The sequence below is a fragment of the Poecilia reticulata genome, chromosome 20 (assembly GCF_904066995.2).
Source record: "Poecilia reticulata chromosome 20, P_reticulata-male-v2, whole genome shotgun sequence".
Lineage (NCBI taxonomy): Eukaryota > Metazoa > Chordata > Actinopteri > Cyprinodontiformes > Poeciliidae > Poecilia > Poecilia reticulata.
The window spans coordinates 17146211-17169324 of NC_088849.1; the positions used below are offsets into that span (position 1 = coordinate 17146211).

The 23114-nt window shown below is 39.0% G+C and overlaps 1 protein-coding gene across 1 annotated transcript in view; it reads left to right on the plus strand.

Annotated features, from left to right (window-relative positions):
- The window catches only part of LOC103456924 (sodium/hydrogen exchanger 9), a 78551-nt gene extending 57088 nt beyond the window's left edge, over positions 1-21463 (plus strand). The window contains exons 13-16 of the mRNA XM_008396808.3: positions 6091-6136; positions 7275-7330; positions 20050-20155; positions 20245-21463. Of these exons, the coding sequence (XP_008395030.2) occupies positions 6091-6136; positions 7275-7330; positions 20050-20155; positions 20245-20412 (376 nt within the window). The 3' untranslated portion in view covers positions 20413-21463. The remainder of the gene's footprint in view (positions 1-6090; positions 6137-7274; positions 7331-20049; positions 20156-20244) is intronic.
- Positions 21464-23114: the final 1651 nt, after the last annotated feature.

The following is a 23114-nucleotide window of genomic DNA, read 5'->3' on the forward strand; positions in this document are numbered from 1 at the left end:
TTCATTATTTCCCCGGAGGTCCTAACAACCCTAACAAAAGAATGAATGCCCAAACATTTGGACATCTGTTGAGTGGGTGTTTGTTCGTCGGCATGCCAAAAAAGCAAATAAAGCGGATAATGAACCATGCTGTAATGTACATAATTTCCACAGCCTGCCGATATCAGTCACATTCATGCATCTGATAACCTGCACCAGTGCACACACAGAGAAACACTGCTGTACTCTGCCAATTTTATTTTTACACCAGCTCAAGTCATGCGGAATTGAGGTTAAAGCTTCAGAGGCAGTGGGATTCTCATCTGCCGTTTCTGCAGACTGACCCAAATATAGCAGGCTTGGATCTGGTCATATGTGAGCAGCAATTCTTTTTTTCTTTTTTTTCTTTTTTTTAAGCTGACAAAACAAAGATGGAAACCTATCTTACGTTGTTCTTTGTTTTTATGTTTGTATATTGAAAATCGCAACATGAGAGGCCTAAGTGATCCTCATGCATGACGACATTTTGTTTCTCCAAACACTCGATTTTCTGATGAAGACTTGAAATCTATTCTTAGAATCAGAGACGGAAGGCCATCTGTCTATCTTGAAAGTTAATTTACTTTGCTGTCTCCTTTTCAGAAGAACATTTAAAATTTTACTTGAGCATAAAGGTATTTGGATAAAGATTAGTGACTCGGCATCTGTTGGTGTTGGTTCATTGTGTTTTAGTAAGCCCAAAGTCCGCATAGTGTCTAGCAGGAAAGTTATCAGAGTTCTGCAGTGATGTTAAATTTTCTCAAATTCGTTAAAGTCATGCGAGAATAAAAAGTGATATGTTTTTGTACCTGTATGTCCAAGCAGATATGATCTGTAACAGATAAGTGACTAAAATGTCCATTTCGATTTGTGTTTTTAGCACCGTATTCTCTTTGTATATGTTGCACTGGGCTGTAAATGTGTTGTGCATGTTGCTCATTCCAGTTCCTGTCGAGGCGCTTTGTACACCATCGAGTATGTTTTTAGTGTCTCCAGAGGGAAAAAGCAACCCAGTGGGAGTCGGGAACAGGAAACTCCAATGATGACTTACAGCTTTCTTTGGTCTAAACTATGTGTTGGAAAAAAAAAAAACCTCAACACATTCCCTGTGAGCCTCCTTTGTTTTTATCTTTAACATCACCCACTCCTCTTTAAATTCCTCTTTCTTCCTCTCACCCACTCTGACGGAAACAGAGGGGCCGGTCAAATCTTTTGCAGTAAAGTTATGAGCTCTTCTTCGTGGTCATTATGTGAACACAAACAGCCTGGCTTTATCATCTCCACCAGTGTCGGATGGACTGATGGCGCCACGGTGACACAAGCACACGTTCGCACATACACACACATAGCAAACCGTCCTTGTTCATCCTGCATAATAGAAGTGTCAACTTGCAAGCATGGATGTTGCATGCCGGATTTTGTTTGGCAAAAATGATGTAAACAAAATAAGGTACTGGAACTATTAAGGTATTCCTTGAAATCGTGATGAAAAGCGAAGGCCAATGCGCAAAGTGCTGTGACGTGCCGCAGTGAGTCAAGAAGCGCTTGAGTCACAACTGACCTCTGAGGCAGACGGTCCAGATTTTATCAGCACACAGGAGCTCAGGAGGAGGAGCTGGGACTTTTCTGTTGGATTCGTTGCACATTTCAGTCCCACAGCTTTAGCCAGATTGCAAGAGATCAACTTGCAGCCATTGTGCGCTTCTCTTTGAGTGGGGTGTTATTTGTGTTGGGTGTGCTTTCCCAGCAGAATGGAGAGCTCGACCTTATTTTGGGAGCCAGGCGGGACAATCGGGGCTTCACATCATGCCGTTTCAACTGGGCCGATCTTTATTGTTCTCCATTTCCTGAAATGGATACACATCTATGCTAAGTTTCTCGTGTTTCCGTCTCTCGTGCACTTTATTGCGTCTTCTCATTGTTTGTTTATCGTTGTCAAATTTCCAGTACTTTGTTCGGCACGTTGCATCCACCAGGACTGTTAGATTTTATTGAAATGGTAGAGGATACGCCAGCAGAAAGTAATCCATAGTGTAAACAAAGGGACGCTTTATTTTCAAAAGATTTTAAATTGGAAAATTGTGGCATGCCCCAGATGTGGTGACATCTGCAATGGTTTCTACTTAGATCAAAGTAAAGAAGCTTGAAAGCAAATGGATACTGCACATCAAATTTTTTTATTTGTAAATTACATTTTTTTTAAATATGTTATAAGCTTTGGAATTATTTTGTACATTTTTGTTAATCAGTTGGAAATATTGAAACTTGTCATCATAAAATAAAAAGAAAATGCGCCGGATTTGAAATGTTGTGAATATTTAAGCCACTGTGACAAAATTTCAGATTGATTCTTCTGAATTGGAGAAGAGTTGAGGAGCTTGGGCTGAATGAATATAAAACAATGGCTGCAGAGAACAAGAGGGGCATTGATAGTAAAAAGCAAGGCTCTGGTAGGAGACTGACGTACAGCTAAATATTTTCTACAAGTCACAAAGCAGCTTCTTCACACAGAAACGCCCCCTTCCTTGTCTTTGCTACACGTTGGTACTGGAAAAATCGCAGCTCTCTCATATCCCCTTCCACGTCTTTTTCTCAAACTGCTCTTGCCCGTCTCCCGCTCAATCTTTTACTCACACATTCTCCGGCATTAGATCAACCCATCTTGTCACTGTCAAGTCATCACCTATCATCCACCGTCGTGCTCACGACTCTGGATCCGTCTTTTCCTCTTTCCCTCACACCTCACCTGCCCGTTCCTCTCTCCATCAGCTCGGTGACGCAGCCTGTCGACACGGAATAAGTCCCGCCAGACGAAGGTGCTGTGCCATGTGCATCGCAGGCTGCCCAGGCCTGTCACGGCCTGCCACATCCTGCAGCGAGTTGCACTGCGCCGTAAAGCAGCAGTAAAAACAACAGCTCCGTAGCTGAGCCACCATAACGGCGCTTGTGAGCCACAAATCACGTGCGACTACTTACCAAAACACTTGTGCGACTCGATTTAGTCTTGTTTTTCTTCGAAAAAGAAGAATGGAGTCCTGTGTTGGCTGAATAATTAGAACAGGAGCTGAGACTTGGAGGTGAGAAGGAGGAGAATTTAAAGGAGGTGTTGTAAAAACAGGAAGAGTAATCGGGGAGAAGTGGTCGTAGAGAAGATAAAAAGGGAGACAAATTACTGCAGACAGCAGGTGTTGCAAAATAGGTGTAAAAACAGGTGAGAAAACTGCCTGAAAAGAAAGGCAGAAAAAAAAGAAGCTACAATGAATTGCGAAAGTATGCATACCTCTTGAATTTATTCACATTTTGTCACAATACAACACCGAACTTCAGCAAATTTCATTTGGATTTTATGTCACGCATCCTGGACAAAAAGTAGTGCATAATGAAAGAGACATGAAAAAAAAATTATACATGATTTTCAAAATGTTTTCTGTATAAAAATCTAAAAAAAGGTGGCTTTTTTAAAAACCATGTTTTGCAGCAAATACAGCTGCCTGTCTATTCGAAAATTCAAGCTGAATGCTTTGCCCATTCTTCCTTTTGCAATATATGTTTTAAGCTCAGCAGATTTGATGAGAAGAGAAAATCTCACAATATTCCGTTGGACTTAAGTGTGAACTTTACCTGGACCATTTTATCACATTAACATGCTTTAATCTAAACCATTTTAAAGTATTTTCGGCGATAGAGTTGGGGCTATTCTTCTGAAAGGTCAGTGCGCTTTACCTTCCCTATCACTGCCTCAAGTCTTTTAACAATCTCAATCTATGTATTTCCATCTGTCTTTCCACCGACTCTGATCAGCTTCTCTGTCACTGCGGAAGAAAAACATCCCCAAAGCATTATGCTGCCCCCACTATATTTGAGCATAGCAATGGTCTGTTCAGTTGGACGCATAGTGTTAGTTTTAGAATGTTGCTTGTATAAAAAAAATAGCTCAGTTTTTAGAGGTTTTATATTTAAGGAGGTAGAGAACGCAGAGGTCTTTGGTGTTTTTACATAATAAAACAACTGAAAATTGTTCACTTTTGCCCTTCTTGTTTCTATGTCGTATCGCAAGTATTGTAGCTATGCTAGTTTGATGGCGACAGGAGGACGTATAATGGAAAACAACAGAACATACGAAAAGCACAAAATAATCTCAGTTCTGTTGCATACAGGACCAAAACTGAAAATTAAGTTACAGCAACATGATGAAGAATAATCATCTGAGAGGCAATATTTTAAGTCTGTTCTAAATAAACAGAGAGAGAGAGAGAGAGAGAGAGAGCTGGGCTGTGGAGGGAGGGCAGCCAAGACCCAAATGTGCACAGCTTTAAGTTGTCGCAGCACTTTGTTGATCTGTTAAGAACCTCCTGGGCGGTTATTGCAGGGAGTTGTTGGTAAAGGCCTTTTGTGTCAGCACATTCAAAAGCCGCACAGACACACTGTGATGAATAGCAGTAGAATATCTCAAAGTGTCCTGAGCAACACTACTGGGCTCTTAGAGTTAACTGCTGACCTGTAGGAGCAAACATCAGCAGCCATTTATGCGCCGTGAGACATTTTACTCCCACAGACCAATGAGTTCACATGGATTAGTGGAGTGAATGAAAGGCAAGATGATGCTGTTGTTTTCCCAAGAAGTGGCTCACTGGGCATTCAGAGGCTGCTGCTGCTGCTGCGTCACTGTATTTCTAGTCAAAGTGAACAAGCCGAGCAGCCGACGCGACGCTGCACCTCTGCAGTGTAATCACAGCAGCTGTGTAGCATGTCTAGCAGATTCCTGCTCCGCTTTGTCATTTATCAAAGGTTTTACCCCACTGACATTTTCCTGGTGCGATGCGGAAGAAGTGGGTGATTTTGATGAAGGTGCCTGAAAGGTCATTTTCAGATCTCGGTTTGGTGTTCTAAGATGACTTTCATGCTCCATTCATGTTACTTGCTGTGCATGATTGGCTTTTCAAACTAAAGCTCCAAACAATCTGGAAATGAAAACCCTTGAGATTTGACTCTGTCTCTTTGTGGTTCAGTTAAATTCAGTTCACTCGTTTTTTTGTTGTTTTTTTTTAAAGCGGCAATTAATGACAAGTATTTTTGCAAAGGCTGTTTACAACACAAAAAAGCCAGATGTGTATCCAACTAAATAGATTTTAATCGATCCCAATTCAGTTCATCTCAAGTCCAGTTCATTGAAGTACAGTAGAAACATATGATCAGAATCATAACAAATTGTATTTGAAGGTCAGTTTAAATTATAGCACATTAAAATTTTATTGATCATATAATGCCAGTTGGTACAGAAGCCACCTCAGTCCATGTAGTTAACTACATTTTCAGCAATCCCTCAGTCTGTGTGAACATGTGGCACCATTAAATAAAACTCCAGCAGGGCCACCCTGGGAGATAAGAGAACAACGGAAAGAACTCACTGGCCTATAAGTAGAAAAGTAAAAAGAGTAAATGGGAGCAATACCTACGTCAGCTTCCCCACTATGAACAAAAACAAAAGACAGCTAGCACAGAGTTGAGGGTACTTTCTACATAAAAGCAAAGAAAAAGCTATAGTACACAAGCTAATAGGAGTCAGACGTCTGTCAGAGTCCAAGAAGGACACATAGCTAAATGAAGAAGTCCAGAGCCTGGGGTACTTTCTACAGCAAAGAAAAACAAATAGATTATACAAAGTTATTGGCAACAATTCCTCCTGCAGTTACTCCAGAAAAGAAACACTGCTAAACACAAAATTTTTTTTTTTTTTTTTTTTTACATTTTTAGTCATATTTCTAAACTAAAAACCCCTAAGCACTGAGATTCAAGTACATTCCAAAGCTCACAAAAAAAGGACGAGACCACGTTAATGGCAGCAATAGCACTTTCGGAAGCTCAATCCAGGAGCAAGACAAAGCTAAACACATAAAAACCGGTCAAGAAGAAATTTCTATAGGACAGAAAATCAGAGTATACTAAGGTAATGTTAGCAATATCCCTGTCAAAATCGCCATAAAGAAAAGACACAACTAATCACAGAGGTGTTTCTATGTTTTGTGTCATTGAGTCGGGATGTTTTCTGAACCTTTTTGTGCCTTACTGCAGAGTGGAAGAGGAGACAGACGGCAACCTTCAGGATGTTTCCTCTGAGGTAAAAGATGAGGATTTTTGATTTTTTTTTTTTCATTATTAAACATATCTGTGAATCTTTTCACTAAAGTCTACATTTTTAATTTTTCCCTGCAAGCTCTACATTGACTTATGACTCTTACGAAAAAAAAAAATAATAATAAGCCAGTCACTGATTATCAAAGAAGTACTTGTTTCAAATGCAATTGAGAGGACTGGTGACATACCCATCACAAATTTATCTTAGAAAAGTTTTTTCATTACAAAACATTTTTTTCCAAATGAACCTTGGAAAGATAAGTGCGGGTTTCCTTTAAAGCATATCAGTAACATTAGCATGAAAGATGTCAGCACATATTTTTTATGCCGTGTGTAGAGGCTGTTAAACTGTATTTTCTGAATCTGCACACATACTTGTAAGTGCCCTAGTTATTTCCTTTTTTTTTAATACTACCCAAAATTATGAGTTACTGCTAAAATGCATCCAGGTCTCATATTAAAGAGACCTGGATCAAACCTTCAATCTGATCTCTGGTTTTTAGTTGCACACCACCTAACATAAAAGTAAAGGAAATGCACTTTTGAGTCTCGTGCACCACATCCTACGCTGCACAAGTAAAAGCTGATGTTTTTTTTTTTTTTTTGTTTTTTGGCATGGACGCATCTACGCATACAAACACCTCTCACCTCATCTCACTGGTGCATCCCAGCATCTCTTTAGCATATCTCTTTCATTTTTTTTTTCCTTGTAATCTTTCTCTTATCTGCATGCTATGAATCAGAAGAAGTCTGTGAATCTCTTTTGGATTGATTGGCCAAAGAAAGATGGGGCCGTCAAGGCTGGAGATTCATCCCGCTGGAGGTACGAGGCCAAATTCTGTTGTGTTTTTAACCTGGCTCGGGGTGTGACTCCGTACAGGAGAATATCAGGCTGTGGTCTCACTGTAGCTGCGCTTTAGGGATTGTGCAGGGTATGAGATTGGGACGTTTCCACTATGGCCGCCCAGAGGTCTCACTTGTATAAGAGGAGATGAGTGGATATAGCCCCTCAAGCTGTCCAGGAGTGCCGGTTTTCATCACTTCCCATCACACAGCAGACACTTTAGAGAGTGTTTTTTTGTGTGGCTAAAGAGTAATATTGCTTCTCTTCTGGTCTACAGGTTGATACCGAGAGGCAGGACACATCACAAAGCCTATGGCACCGACTGGACCACCGGTATCCTTTCACCACTTTTTCTTTTTCTGAAAGACTCCTGGATGTGCTTTTACTCCCAATAGTTAATGCACTGGTCTTTATCATAGTACTGCATGGTAAGTTTATTATAAATAATGATCACTGGAGAGAAAACCTGTGGTATAAGTCAGTGCCACAGATTTTATCCAAATGTTACTGAAGCTTTAGCAAATGTAATAAATGTGAATTTTCTTTGTTTTACAGAAATCTAGGAGAAACTTTCAGTTTTTCGTTCTTGTAGTACAAATCGCTTTGCAACTATGCAAGCTAACAAAGTGATTTGTAATAATTTTCAAGTACCACATAATATGAATACAATTAACACTGATAAATATGCGAGGGGAAACAAAACAATTACCTTTCTGATTTTCTGTCAAAATCTGCTACCACATCTTTAATACTCATGCTTAACTCAAGATTTACCTGAGCTATGTAAAGACCTGCTAGTTATTCAATTACAATCTTGTAATTATCCCCTTAATTACAAGATTTTGAAATCATGTCTGCTGGAATCAGCAGACATGATTTCAGCATGTCTGCTGAAATCACTTCTCATCAGCTCAGTAACTTTCTCACATTTGAAAGCTTGTAGCCTTACAAACTTGTAGCCTTTTCTTAGCTGTTAACCAGCATCTCTGACACATATAACCACAAACAAGTTCATACCCAAGCTAGTGTTGTTTTTTCTTTATGCTAATCTAAACCAGAATTGTTTTCACTTGCGGCAAAGATGTTTGAAAGGAAATAGATATTTTACTTCAGCGTGATAACGTCATAAATTAAATATACAATTAAACCTGTTGAATTTCTTCTAAGAGAAGATCCAGGAGTCACTTGAATCAGGTGATCCAAAGCTTCCTGTTTGCTTGGGGGATAAACATGACACAAGTTTATCTTAGTCACTTAAAAAGGGTAAATACAACAGAACATCCTATGCACGTGTAAGTTGGGAAACAAAAACATAGTGACTAACCTAAACTTTCATAGTATTGTTAGAACTGTAACGCACCTTTACCAGGAATATCAATAAATGGGATGGAGTTTACAGATGCTAACTGCAGTGTTATTATAAAACAGAGGTCAGACATACAGATTTATTACACAGATTTATTACTTTTTCATGGATTTTTTTATTCATTATAATCGGTCTATTAAAAATTTTCCAAGTTGCAAAACAACTTGGAACATTCAAGTTCCTTTTTTTTTTTTATGACAAACAAACCCCATATTTCTTGAAGGCATCGGACTTTATCAAATTATTCACCAAATCACTCAAGTGATTTTTTTTAGATCTCTTCTTAGCTTGACTGGAGATCACAGATGGCATAATAAAAAGGAAACCATGAGGCTGGAAGAATTGTTCATAGATCTGTGAACCAGAATGGTGTCACAGAATGGATGCAAGCACAGCAACAGCCAACATGTTCCAACTCATCAAATTTCTAAATTCCAAGTATTTTGTGGATGTCAGAGACTCTTATCACTGCACTCCACCGGTTCTCGTGTTAATCAGATAGGGGTAGTTTATCTGTGAACCTTCAGAGTTCTTAGACCCTTATCCCAGGATTAATGTTTACATCAGAACTAGACTCTCTGTAAATGCTAACTGAGTTGCCAAGAAAGCAGAGCTATTGCTTCAGGAGCAACAAAATGGAAAATAAGATGAATGAAACAACAAGAGGAACTGTTGTTTTACGAAACGCTTAGCAAATATTATGCCAGGGTTCAGAAAGACTTTAATTTATTTTTTCACAAATTTGCAAAGCATTAGCAACATTTTCACACAATAGCATCGGAAGGTATTGAACATAAAAAAAAAAAAACGGTATTGAAACATCTCGAAATGCAGGAAACCTGAAATGAAAACTAAATGTTTGGATTTTTACAGGGTGATTTTTCAGATGCGTGACAGCAAAGCAGACAGTCAAATTAGTTGGTTGTAACAAACTAGTTTTGACCTTTCAATGAAGTTTCACAAAACCGCATTCAATTTAAAATAATCCAATTTCTCTCATGAGCTGGCCTCCTGACTTGGACATATTTCATGAAAAGGAGATTATTTTGCTGTGCGTCAGTCATTTCTGCAACAGGATGAGCTGCACATGCATAGATTCAGATGACTGCTTTGTGTGTCTCCATGAATCCGTGTTAATTATAGAACTGTGAGCACATATAAATGGAAAGAAGAAGAACCGAAATGGATGCATCAGCAGGCTGCTGCACAGAGAGCTCTGGATTTGCATTATTTTTCCATTTTACTTTTCTTTTTCCAAGTCTTCTTCTGTTGCTTTGTGTCTATTAATTATGTTCGCACTAAGTTATCTCTCTTTGTTTTAGCTTCTTTGTAATTAGGGCTTCTCATTCTGCTAATCTCTTTAGAATGTTTTGTCTTGTTTTCTGCTTGGTGTTTTTGCACTTTGCTTTCCTTATCTATTGTCTGCTTGTGGTTAATGTGTTTTTTTATGCATTGTTACATCTGTTCCAGTCTTCTCACACCTGCTGCTCTTAATGTTCTTTCTGCAGTTTTTCTGGTGAATGTACTTTTTTTCTGTCCTTCTTGGATAATTTTTATAATAGATGGTCTTTGGTGTTATTTTGGCTGCTTTGCAAACACCAGCCAATAGCGTCTCTAATAGTATTGGACGTTCATATCTCAAAAGTTGCAATATATATATATATATATATATATATACAAATCCAGCACCCTGAGACTGTACACGAGCCGTAAGGAAGGAGGCAGAGGACTAGTGAGTGTGAGAGCCACTGTCCAGGATGAAACATCCAAGATCCATAAATACATCAAGGACAAAGCCTCAACGGACGATGTGCTCAGCGAATGTCTCAGGCAATGGGGAACAGAAGACAAGGTGCTGGAAGTACCATCATGGGAGGACAAGCCCCTACATGGGATGTACCACCGACAAATAACTGAAATGGCTGATGTCAGGAAAACCTACCAATGGCTGGAGAAAGCTGGACTCAAGGACAGCACAGAGGCTCTCATCCTGGCCGCCCAGGAACAGGCCCTAAACACCAGAGCAATAGAGGCTCAGATCTACCACACCAGAGAAGACCCAAGGTGTAGGTTGTGCAAGGAGGCCCCTGAGACAGTCCAGCACATAATAGCAGGGTGCAAGATGCTGGCAGGGAAAGCGTACATGGAATGACATAACCAAGTGGCGGGCATAGTGTACAGGAACATCTGTGCAGAATATGGACTGGAAGATCAAAGTGGGGAACACCCCCAAAGGTGGTGGAGAATGACCGAGCTAAGATCCTGTGGGACTTCCAGATCCAGACAGATAAGATGGTAATGGCGAACCAACCGGACATTGTGGTGGTGGATAAAGAACAGAGGAAAGCCGTTGTGGTGGATGTAGCAATACCAAGTGATTACAACATCAGGAAAAAGGAGCATGAGAAATTGGAGAAATACCAGGGCCTCAGGGAGGAACTGGAAAAGACCTGGAAGGTGAAGACCACAGTGGTGCCTGTGGTCATCAGGGCCCTCGGGGCAGTCACCCCCAAACTGGAGCAGTGGCTCAAACAGATCCCAGGAACAGCATCAGACATCTCAGTCCAGAAATGTGCAGTTCTAGGCACAGCCAAGATACTGCGCAGAACCCTCAAGCTCCCAGGCCTCTGGTAGAGGACCCGAGCTCAGAGGATGAAACGGACCACCCGCGGAGGGTGAGAAGGGAATTTTTTTATGCATCCTTGGAACTTTTAAAGATCACACAATCACACAGTTTGTCCCAGTTTTGTTTAGTTAATACTATAAAAATGGCAGCATAGTTTCCATTCGAACGGCATGAAGGTTGCTACTAAAGACAGAGCCAAAACCTGTCATATACCTGCATAGTGTGCAGTGTATCCTCAGAAACGATTTTTGCCCTATAAAATGAAACAGATATTCCAGAAAAAATGGGCCGTCATATTGTTCCTTCTTGCTCTCACACATCTCCATGTTCCCGCCACTGAAATGCCTCCTCACAGTTTGATATTGTCTCACCCACACTCGCACAGAATGGTGTGAAAAAGAGATTTACTTCGCCTGCCAAGTTTTAAAGAAACACAACGCTTTACAACTGAGGACATCTATGCTCATGTTAGACGTCTTTGCAGAATAGAATTCCCGTTTATCGAGTGCTTTTTGGGAATAATTTAAAACGGGACAGCAACTATTTACATAATTGGGATGAGCATTATGTTTTCTTTTAGGATCAGACGGGTTTTAATCAAGCGCTGTTTGAGTTCATGCTGCCAAAGCGCAGAATAAAGAAGTGGGGAATGTCGCTGAATACATTGAAGCTGATTATGAATTTTATTTTTGTGCCTGAGCTGGTTTTTAATTAGTTGCACCTTCTAAGAGGATTTACTTTTTGTAAAGCAAGGTGTGAGCTGTCTTGATTAGTGCTATATCGTAGAATACCAAAATATGACGATTCAAAAGTGCATTTCAAAAATGCACCTTGAACTTTTTTATGCTATGTCATACTGCAAATACAAACTTCGATGTGTTTTATTAGCATTTCATCTGATGGAATAACACAATGTAGCATAAACTGAGATAAAAAAAAAAAAGAAAAATGAAGTGGCACCTACATTCATATGTTTACTGTGTCACACATTTAGAAAGTGACTTATTTTACTTAGGGTTATCAGAGTAAAGGGGGCTGAGCTAATATGTACACAGCACTTTTTATTTGTATACATTTTTTAAAAAATCATGTCATTTTCTACCTCTTGACAAATAAAACCTTTTACCTAATATGAAGTCCTCTGAAAGTTGTGGTTGAAAGACATTTTTTTCAAGAAGAAGCTTTCTCTCACAATTGAGAGTTAATTTTAAAAACATTGATTAAGTCAAAAACGTTTTCAGTACAGGAATGAAGCTCATTCCTGTAATGTTTCGCACAAACCTGTTCCCAGTGGCCGTGTTTTAAAAGTACACGTAATGAGTTAATTTGCACATATGTGGGAGAGCTGATTTTTATGCATTATCCTTATGCAAATTAGAGGCAAGGCGCGAAGATGAGAGAAAGTGTGAACAGGATGAAAGAGATGTTTCTGTCTAGTGTTTCATAATGACGGTGGGAAAACACACACACACACACGCACACAAACAATGTGAAGGTGCTTTCAGGTGGAGCAGTAAATCCTGCTGCCACAAAGTCGAACTCCAGCTCTACTCACAGGTGTCCAAACCTCCAGGCAATCTGCTGCTCCCACCCTGCTTTCCTATCCACGCTGTAGACCTGGGTGTGGGACACATTTAGACAAACATTATACTCCTAGGTGTTCATTTAGATGGAGATCAAAGTCTGTTTGATGCTTGCTGCTGATCTGGTTTGAACGCTGCAACTTTAGAGGCTGGAAACAGCTGGTCTTGCATCTCGGCGGCCACCCATGGTTAAGAATTTTAAAGCTGGTGTTTTCCGTGAATGTGATGTGGCTTTGGCGGCTAACCTTTATTTACAGTAGCGCGTACAGTTCTTTGTCTTAGAGATGAACATGTTATGTCTAAAGTATGTGTTCCAGTCCCAGAAGGAAAGCCAAAAGCCTTATGAAAATGCTGGTTGAAGCTCATAAGAGAGTTTCATAAGCCCCAGTGAAACTGGGGTAAAGTTTTTGGTTGTGGAGCTTTTTTGCTGAACACTATGATAAAATAATAATACGCTGAAATGTTGAAGTACCATCATAATCATCAGCCAGAAAGTTAAAGATTGGGCAAAAATGGGACCTCCAAGAAGAAAATGACTTTAATTAAATCACCAAATTAGTCACAAGGTGGTTTTAAGGACAACAAACAGAATGTTTTGGAGTTGAGAATACAAAGCTCTGACCTCGGTCACATAGAAAATTTGTGGGCAGACAAAAACAAAATGGTGCGTGTGAGAAACGCGGTCTACAAACGCAACTCGGTTGCACCAGTTCTGTCAGGAAGAGTAAGCCGAAATTCTGACCTAAAGCAAGAAAATGTACCCTGACTTAACGTCAAACTGTGTTAAAAACATACATAACCTTTTTTTTTTTCTCAGTGAATAGTGCTGGCAAAATGTAAAAGATATCATCACATCTAAATGACTTAAGCAAATAAATGACGTGATGAAAAATTTTAGCAATTTTGAAGCTGTAACTTATTAAAACCTTGGGATAACTTGTTTGGAAAAGAAAAACAAGAAATACGAGTTTCAGTGGAGATCAGTGGAGACATGTTTAGATATTTATACTTGCGCAGGCAAAACTGCTATCAAGCAACATCATTGACAATCACTTTTGCATTAATGCTCTAACGTTGGAGTTAATTGCCTTCCAAAGGTCTTCGTTATGAGTACAGGTCTTCTCAATCACGGCTTCATTCTCACCAAGTCTACTTCTTCTTGTTACCTTGTGGTCTGCTCTCTGACGTCAAGCTAAAAAAAAAAATGTGATTTTTTTAACATGCCAAACTAAACAACTCCAACACAGGAAACTTTAACAGCAAAAAGTACTGTCTAAAATTAGGCTATGTTAATCTATTCCACATGGTCAAACAAGTTTTCTGACCTACATACAGAAACCCACTATACATATAATGATTAAGATCAAGGAAGCCAAAAAAAAAACAAAAAAAAAAACAAGTTTTCTCACAACCTTGATATTCATAACCAGCTCGTCGCTCTTCCGTACAAAAACATCATTTTAGGATTTTTGACACATTCCATGTATCAGCACTCATTTTCCCATCACACAAAATAATCAGTGTACAGTAATTAAAAGCAGCAACTAAGCTGTGACATAGTAAACTCTTAGTAAAAGGGGGTTAGACGTGATTAAAATAATTTTATCTGTCACCAATGGTCATCTTCTTTGTAAAGTTGACATCTATTGGCATGCAGTGGAGAAACTTTTCTCTTGGATAGCAGACGACTTGTGAAGAAAAGGCAGCAAAAAGGTCACTCCTTTCCAAGAAGAACATGAATGATAGAATATAGGATCTGCAGGAAGTACAACGAGAGAGTGAAAAATCTGATAAGAAAAATATGTCTGCAGAATAATGCAACTCATGTCTTTTACTGTTTTGTAAAAGAACACTTTTTGTGTAGGAATCACAAACCCCCTCCAAGAGTATCTCCTTCAAACAATGTAGGCACTGGTGAGTGAAATCGTTTCCAGTACCATTAGGCAGAAGACAGAAGTGATAAAATCTCTAAAGAACTGAGAGTTTGAACTCGTGTCAAAGAAAATCCGTAGATCTTAACCTCATTTGCGAATCGGGGACATTTTCAAAAGATGCCTCTGGATCAAAACAAAAAACTGATATTATGCTCAATTTCAAGCACTTGAGACAAGAATGGATCTCAGTCAGGATTTGGTCAGTCATCTGAAATCAGGCCTGCCAGAGTGAATTAAACAAAACAAAAAAACATACAGCACAACTTTTTGTCATTTGTAAAAACTTTGGCAATGACTGCATGGAACTAAATGTCAGAACATTTGCCATCCTTAACCATCAAAAATGATTTATGTCATCTTTCACTTTCACGTAGCAGTGAAGCAGTAAAGGAACGGAACTTGTGTTTGTTCCATGTTTTTCTTGTTATTACAGCACTTCTTGGCAATAAATCTTACTCATACTGTCGGAAAGCCTGTTTATTTTTCTTTGTAAGGAAAATGAATTTGTTGGTTGAGCAGCAGAGTTGATTATCTGAGGTTGTGCTGCTGAAAATCGATTCTTTCCTAATCGCAAACAGTGGTGGCAGTGTGACAGTTTGGGATACCTTCTCCCTAAATGAAAATACAAAGTTTGTCTTCAATTGGAGGCGATTTTAGTGCAGAGAGATACTGAGATGAGATTATTCAACCATGCCATAGTCTTCTGGGGGTTAAATTAGCAAACTTTTAAATTGCCAATATGTCATTTTATCTTACAATTCCAAAAATCAAATCTAACAAATGGCATTAATACATAGTTAGTAATAGAATAAGACATTTGGTACTGCCAGAGAGAATTTGGCAAGTTTTCATAGACTCAACCCACACACTCAACTCTGCTGCTTAACCCTCAAATGTGATTTCCTTGTAAATCTGGTGCTTCCTAGGTAAAATCAACACTCTTTCCAACAGTATAATAGTAAGTGTTATTGCCAAGATGCACTGATACAACGAAGATATAATCAACCAAAAACAAATTGTTTGATTATATCTGCCACATAGACTAAAATCACTTAATCTATATGCTAGTGAGTTTTAATCCTTTTTGATATTCTAAATTTTCCTTAAAGGAGGTCACCTCTAATAGTTTGCTTGGCCAGATCAGTTAACTTGTCAGACTAGATGTTCCTTGCATGTCCAAAATACAGGTTATAAACAAAAAGGTGAGGATTGATTTTCAGGCTTTATAGAAAAGCAATGGAATCGATTACCCATTCAAGACAGTTTGGACCCAACCCAAACACTTTCTTTCTGACACCAAATCCAACTGTGCTATATTCTGGTCACAAAAAAGTATGACTACTTGTGATTCAAATTTGTGAGAAGGTGTGTCTTATGTCCTGTTTATTGTTTTTTGTTCTGTTTAGTTCTTTGTAATTTATTGCTCCCCTCCTTGCCAGGTTTTCATAGTTTGAAGTATTTGAAGTACACAGACGAAATCCTTATGGTCTTATTGTATATTATAAGTTTTAATCAAAATGACAAACATGCAAAATAACATCAGGATATGTTTTGGTCCAGGACTGAAAAAAATCTGGTTCACTTCCTGCTGCAAATGAAACAAACAAAAAAACTTTGTGTACCTTGATTTGAGTATTTATTCTTTGCATCTGACTGTTAACCTAAAAAATATTCGATTCCTCTTAAAACTCACCAGCTTTTTTGATCGACAAGCAGATTAAACACCAGTAAGATACTAAAATACATCAATATTTTCAAGCATACTCTGGAGAAATGTTTTCTAGTACTCGAAATAACTTTTTTAAAGAAAATAAATCGAAATAGAACCAAGGACAACCACTCTGCACATGGTGCACACACTCCTAGCACCCAAATTAAATAAATTCTAACAGAAATAATTTCACCTTAGAAAGCGAAGCCTGATGCTGTTTTAGTACACGGCCTTCTGGAAGGAATAACAAAGAACTGGAAACTAACACAATGCTCCGTTGGATAAATACAAATAATGACGACTGATGTATAATCGGTGAAGAAGCACAGTAAACTTAACTTAAGAAAACACTGAGGCTACTTATATATCTATATAAATACAGCGTCTTCCAAAAGTATTCCCTCTATATATGAAAAAGATTGAAGCTGGACCAAAATGCTGTCAGACAAATACTACGAAGTTCAAGTGAGCAGGCTCTTCTTCGATTAGATTCTGAAAGTCTTTGCAATCCTGCACCTTGCGTCATCCTGTGTGGATCCATTCATTAGAGACAAGGTTTAGATATGAATGGAAGATGGATTGAGCTCCTGTTCACTGTTTTGGCTTTGAATTCAGAATTATTATTTTTTTTGTTTCTTTGTTTTTGACTCGTCGCAGCAGCCACACTTTATAACCTAAAAAGAGTTCATTTTGAGCTTTCTGAAAATATGGAGCTGTAAAAAAAAAAAAAAAAAAAAAATTGAGATTCAACAGACATGAGTCTCTTCTCCCTTGTAAAATAAAAAAGGAGAGGCAGCTTTTAGCTGTAAATCTGTAAACATTTGACAGCGATTATAATGTTAAACTATAACCAGAATAAGTTTGTGAAATACATGACAAACTCGGAACATCTTTAGCCACGCACGCAAAATCAAAAACTAAAATTAGAGATTGCAAAAACTTGACACTGGGGTAATCTGCCAACCAGCTGGTAGATTTCCCTTAACATAGAACCAGAGTTTAATTGGAAGGATTTAGATGAGAGCACACTTGTGTGTAAGATGGCTGCAGCCCTAAGAATCTGTGGCAATCTAACTGTTTTTCAAAGAAAAGCAAAAGTAATTCCTGAAACATTTTTTTTATGCCACTGTTTGCGTAAATGGTCACACTAAGGGATATAAAAGGCTGTCAAAAAGTAAAGGTGTGATAGTTGTGATAAACGTTCTCCAAGACTTAACGAGAGGCCGGTGAGGGGAGACGTGGAGGAGAGCGGCTGAAACAGCAGCTCGGCTTCTTCCAGCTCAGAATTACTCAGCACATTTTTACGCAAATCTAATTCGACACCTCCTTGAAACGGAGAGCAGCTCTAGCAATAACAACCATCCGCTGAGCTGTGTTATTGTAGCGCAGAACCACGCCGACTGCTCCACCTCAAAATCCCTGTACCCTCTTTTGTTCTCTCCTTTCCTAATTTTCAGACTCATAAGTGAATCCTGTTGGCGAACATAAAGAAGCCTATAATCCTAACCCTTTACTCATTGCTGACGAATAAGATAATTGTCTTCTTTCATTTGATTGTTGTTTTTTTTTTTCTTTTTCACGTCAGGAAATTGGGCACTTTTACATCCCACATTATCCAATGCACACTCAGATATAAATTTTTGCTTTTGTCCCATTAGGATGACAAAGGTGAAGTGGGGCTTTGTCTCTTTTTTTTTTTTTTATAAGGAACAACCAGAAGTAGGAAAGTGGCTAATAATTAGAACTCTCAGAACTTTTACAGCTGAAAGCTAATGAGTGTGCCGTCACACTTAAGGAGCTGTAATAAAGGGGATCCAGGATCAAGTGTTTTATGGAATATGCTGTCACTGACTGCCTCGATTAGGGAGGTTTTGGAGTCTTATCACAGGGTGTAATTTTTATTATGCATTAACCAGAAGCATGTTGATATCCTTTCTTAACATTAGCACATCATTTCTGTCTGTAGTCGTTCCCTCCGCTCTTTGCATTACTTTGCAGCAGCTCTTAAACACATTTGGAGACTAATTGTGGCCTTGTTTCTGATTTTAATCAAGAGCCGCATCGACCCGATTCCCTGAAATAAGCTAACACAATTTATTTCTATCTCCGTCTAACTTCCAGAGATCCCCGTAGCTGATAGGAGCATGCACATCCGTGTGAAATGAAATATATTTGAACCCTTTAGATATCCAAATTAAAAATAGCACCTAGTACCTAGAGCTGCTAATGACTAATATGGAGCTCTCTGTCTTGTAACAAAAGAGGCTATTGGCTCTTAATGACCTCATAAAAAGAAAAGGCCTGCTGGGCGTATCTGGAAAGACGTCCGTCATTTTAGCTTTACATCATGTGAATTTAGTGAAGCCGTTGAAATGTGCTGGTTTGAGCCATGAGACGGCAAATAAGCAGTGATTCAAAGACAGGGTAAACTCAAGTGCGTTCATAGACTATCATTTGTGCTACAACTCTAAATTTGATAGAGGGATGAAAAGATATTTTTGACATGAATTAAAATTAATAAATATCCACGTGTGCAAATATGTTGAACACAGACATTTTTTGAGCGTACTTATATTTTTACTTCAATGTGTAGCTATCTGCATTTTTACAAGTGTGCTTTTGGAGTTAAAGTAGCATAGAGTAATACATACGTCTACATTGTACTGACCTTCATGTTTTGGGCACATCTAGGTTTAAACGGCATTGGCCGTTTAAGCATCAGCTGTGCTGAGCTCACCAGTTTTCAGGCCGATTCAAAGTGAATGAGAAATGAGGTCAATGTCAAATATTGTCAGAGGGCCAACTGATGAGCTCAGATTGACTGATTTTAGGTTCTTCTCTCATGCTATTCAGAGAATTCACCTTGTTAAAACTAAACAAGCCGGCTGCAGCTGCTTTATACTGACAGCTCTAGACAAATTGATAAAATATTAAGGTGCCTATCGGTGTTAAAGAAAGACTAAATATCTGCACTGTTATACTCTATTTTATAAGTGCACATTCTGTAAGCATGCCCAAACAAGAATGTGCAGCTATGCCTGTTTTTCAGTCAGTTGGTTAAGAACCACTGATCCTAGACAGTCCAGTCAGTGTCCTCTGCTGGTGGAAGGTGAGCTTCTGTCCTACTTTTTTTTTGGGGGGGGGGGGTTTGCAGCTTGTAACAAGTTTTCTTCTGGGAATGTTAGGTATATACTGTAACACCATCCATCTTCCCATAAAGTCTGACAAACTTCCACACTCTTGCATCCCCAGAGCATGACTCTCGCACCTCCATGTTTCATGCTGTCGATGGTGTGTTCAGTGGGATGTGCAGCGTTTTGCATGTAGGCCAATTTCTTCTTACCTGACCTGAGAACTCTGTTCCACATGTTTGCTGGGTTCGTCATGTTTGTGGCAAAGCCCAGACAGGACTTCTTCTGGCTTAGTTTCAGCAGTGGCTTTGTGTTTGCCTCTCTTCTATTAAGGCCGGTTCTGTGGCTGCCTCAATAATGGTTCTTCTGTTCATATATATATATATATATATATATATATATATAGTGGCTTTAAGTTGTGTTTCATATCGCTAAAGTATTGCTCAAAGATGATTTTACAGCTATTTTAAACATGGTGAAGTGACATGTTTGGTATTTGAGATAAGCAGCTAAAACGGAAAGCCACACTTATCGTATAAGAAATAAAAGCAAGATGACTGATAGCCTTCTGTTCAAATTGTCCAACATTCTTTCATTGCATCATTAAACCTGTAAAGTTGCTCCTTTTATTCCCAGTTTCAGTATATTAAAGGATTTCTATTGGTTATACTGACGATGGTTTTGACTTAACGAGGTTACAGATATCTAAAGCCCCTGCTGACCCACTGCGGCCCCCCGCTGACCGACTCACTGCCACAGTGGTGTGGTAGGTTTGCTGGAGTCTTCTGTGGCCACCAAAAGCAGGAGGTGATCAAAACTTTACAGTGAATCTTCTTAGAACGGATTGAAACAAAAGAGATTTTTTTTTCCCCACTCTATTGTTATTTACCTTTCAGGATGAGGAGCAGCCCTTTGAGACTGAACCAGACAACTTTGACATCAATTTGGAGAAATCTGATCTTCCGTCCACACAGAGCAGCGACTCTGGGTCAGAGCAGCGAGAGGACCTGCTGGAGGGAGATTTGGGCCTCGGCACCGGAGCGGCTCACGTCATTGAGGAGTGAATTTTCCCACTCTAACTTTACCTTATCATTCCCCACTCCCCTGTTGCCTTAATGCTAGCCCCCACCTCCCACAGAGCGCAGGGACCATGGTCTGTGTATTTCAAAGCCACCGAGTGGGAGTTTGTTACTGTGACTCGCATAAGGTCACACAACCCCCATGTGCCGAGTTGTGTGCAAAAACACACTCACGCTGGAAGGAAGAGACAATTAGTGGAGGCTGGCATTCTTCCTGTTTCTCTGCTGGAGATGTATTGTCCTGCTTTGTTTTTAAATTTATTTTCATCTGCAGGAGCATGTCTGTAAATTAGAATGTCATCAAAAAGTTAATTTATTTCAATTCAAAAAGTGAACCTCATGCATAGATTTATTACACAGAGGAATCTCACAAGATATTAAAAGATATATATTTTTTTTTAACAGAGAGGCTATTTAATGGGAGTGGTACATTCTGCAGACTCCTGGGGGATACGGTCGATTTGACAGTCCTCCACAAGGAGTTTAAGTTGCAACAGGTTAATTGCTAAAGGAGCTGGCTGCTCTTCGAGTGCTGTATACAAAATATTAATGAAGAGTTGAGTGGAAGGAAAAACTATTATAGGAAAAGGTCCACAGCCAACAGGGATAATGGGATTCCAGCCTGACGCCCATTCAAGAGCAGATGAAGTCAGCGCTTTAGAAGTTATGTCATGTTCTGTGAATGTAAATATGTCCTCCAATGAAGCTTGTTTGTCAAATTCCCAGTAATTTTTGAAAATGACAACCTTTAAGCAGGTATTAAACGTAGTTTTTATTGAAACTTTCTGCACTCAAACTGTTTTCTTTTTTTATAGCTCTGTTTAAGTATTCTAATCCTAAATGTTGGAACTCCGTTAATCTGTTCATCTAGTTTAGTGAGTTACTGAAATGAAAGAACTTTTCAGTATTATACTAATTTATTAAACATGACTGCCTTGGACATAACACTGTGAAGAGAGAGGCTCTTAAGCACCGTTTTTGGCTTATCCTCCTTGTGAAGACTGTCGGTGACAAATAAATGTCTTTCACTGATCTATGTAATAAGCATTTTTAAAAACTGCGTTTTGGATTCACATTACTTATAAACCATCTTCATTTAAATCAACAGCAACAAAATGCTTGGGATATATATTGTTATCGCTGGTGAATGGAATTGGTTACATTAACTGGACAGAGATGGTGCACCTATAATTTTTAATTTTTTTAAATACAAAAGATGAAGTGACCCTCCTGGTATGTTTCGTAAGGTGGGAACTCTCTCACCAGCATACACAGTGATTGAATGCCACAGTGTTTCTTCGAATCACCCAGGATGTTATTTCAGTGCCTGTTCTGCTCCTCTTTTCTGCCCATCTCCTGATTAAGTTTTCATTGCATTTTTGCCCTTTCAGCTGATTCAAATCCCCCTACTCATTTTCCTCCGTGTCCCCCTTATCGTCCAAGAGCATTCTGTAAACATAACGGTTCTGGCTTTTATTATAGAACGCGCGTTGTTTCCTTTTTGACTCATAAATCTCCGGGCCGTCCCACTTTTATTCCCCTGGAGTGAATCAGGGTGCAGTTTGCTGTAGGTTAGGCTTTGTGTAATACACCCGCTGCCCTTGAAGTGATCTCTCTTCTATTTATGCAACAAATGCATGGGTACATCTGTGGAATGCAGGTCTGTCAGCTGTTGCTTGCTGAAAATGTTTACCGTATAAGCCTGATAGCAAACCTGATAAGAGTTGCGCTCTTGATTAAAGAGCTGAGAACAACAGCCTTTCATCACAAGTCTCCAGACTAAAATCCTTAAAAGAGCTGTTTTCTAAAACTAACTAAATATAGTGTGATTTGCTGACACAGTTCTTCTCCTCACTGATGTAGTAGTTGCCAATCAGATCATTTATAGGCAGAGGAAGTTTGACCAAATACAAGGACCTGCTTTTATGGAGCTCAGTGTTTGCCAGTGGGAAATAGAATCAACCCCAAAGCCTAACAAACAATTCCTTTATTTTATAAACGCCACCGTTTTTCTCTGTTAATTATGCCATTTTCTGTATTTTTCTGTAATAACAATCTTCTTATTGTTATTTTTCACAAAACTGGATTTAAAATTAGCAAGACATGTGTCTCTCAAATGATAAATGTGCTATTTGTCTTGTGCTTGAAGTACTTTTTATGAATGCAATGATTTTATATGGTTTATCTTTGTCTCTGGTTACTTGCGTTAAACGACACACTTGTTTCTGCAAACAGCGTGAAGTTGAACTATAAGCACTGATCACACTGAGAAAAGCGCGAGACTTTTCCGTCACACTTCTGTTGTGTCAGCTTACTGTTCTGTTTAGGTTTTTCCCTTTTTTTTCAGTATCACCTAATAAAAAAGTGAATGTCTGACAAAATAATGCCTTTTGTTTGCAACCGTTACTTTACTTTTACTTCTTCATGCAGATATGAACTTATCATTAAAATCCCTTCGTTGTAGAAAAACACATTTTATCAGCTCCGCTTTGGCTTTTTATACGAACTCAGTGCAGATAGACAAAAGCCAAATCCAACTCATTCTTAGCTTTAACTCTACATTTTACTCATTTACACGAAGGAATAAGCTCTATCAGGGGTTCCTGAGTAGGTGCAAAGTAACCAGACACAAAATGCACTACGTTTTCCCTGAGACACACATGGAATCAAAAAGGTAGGAGCCCGCT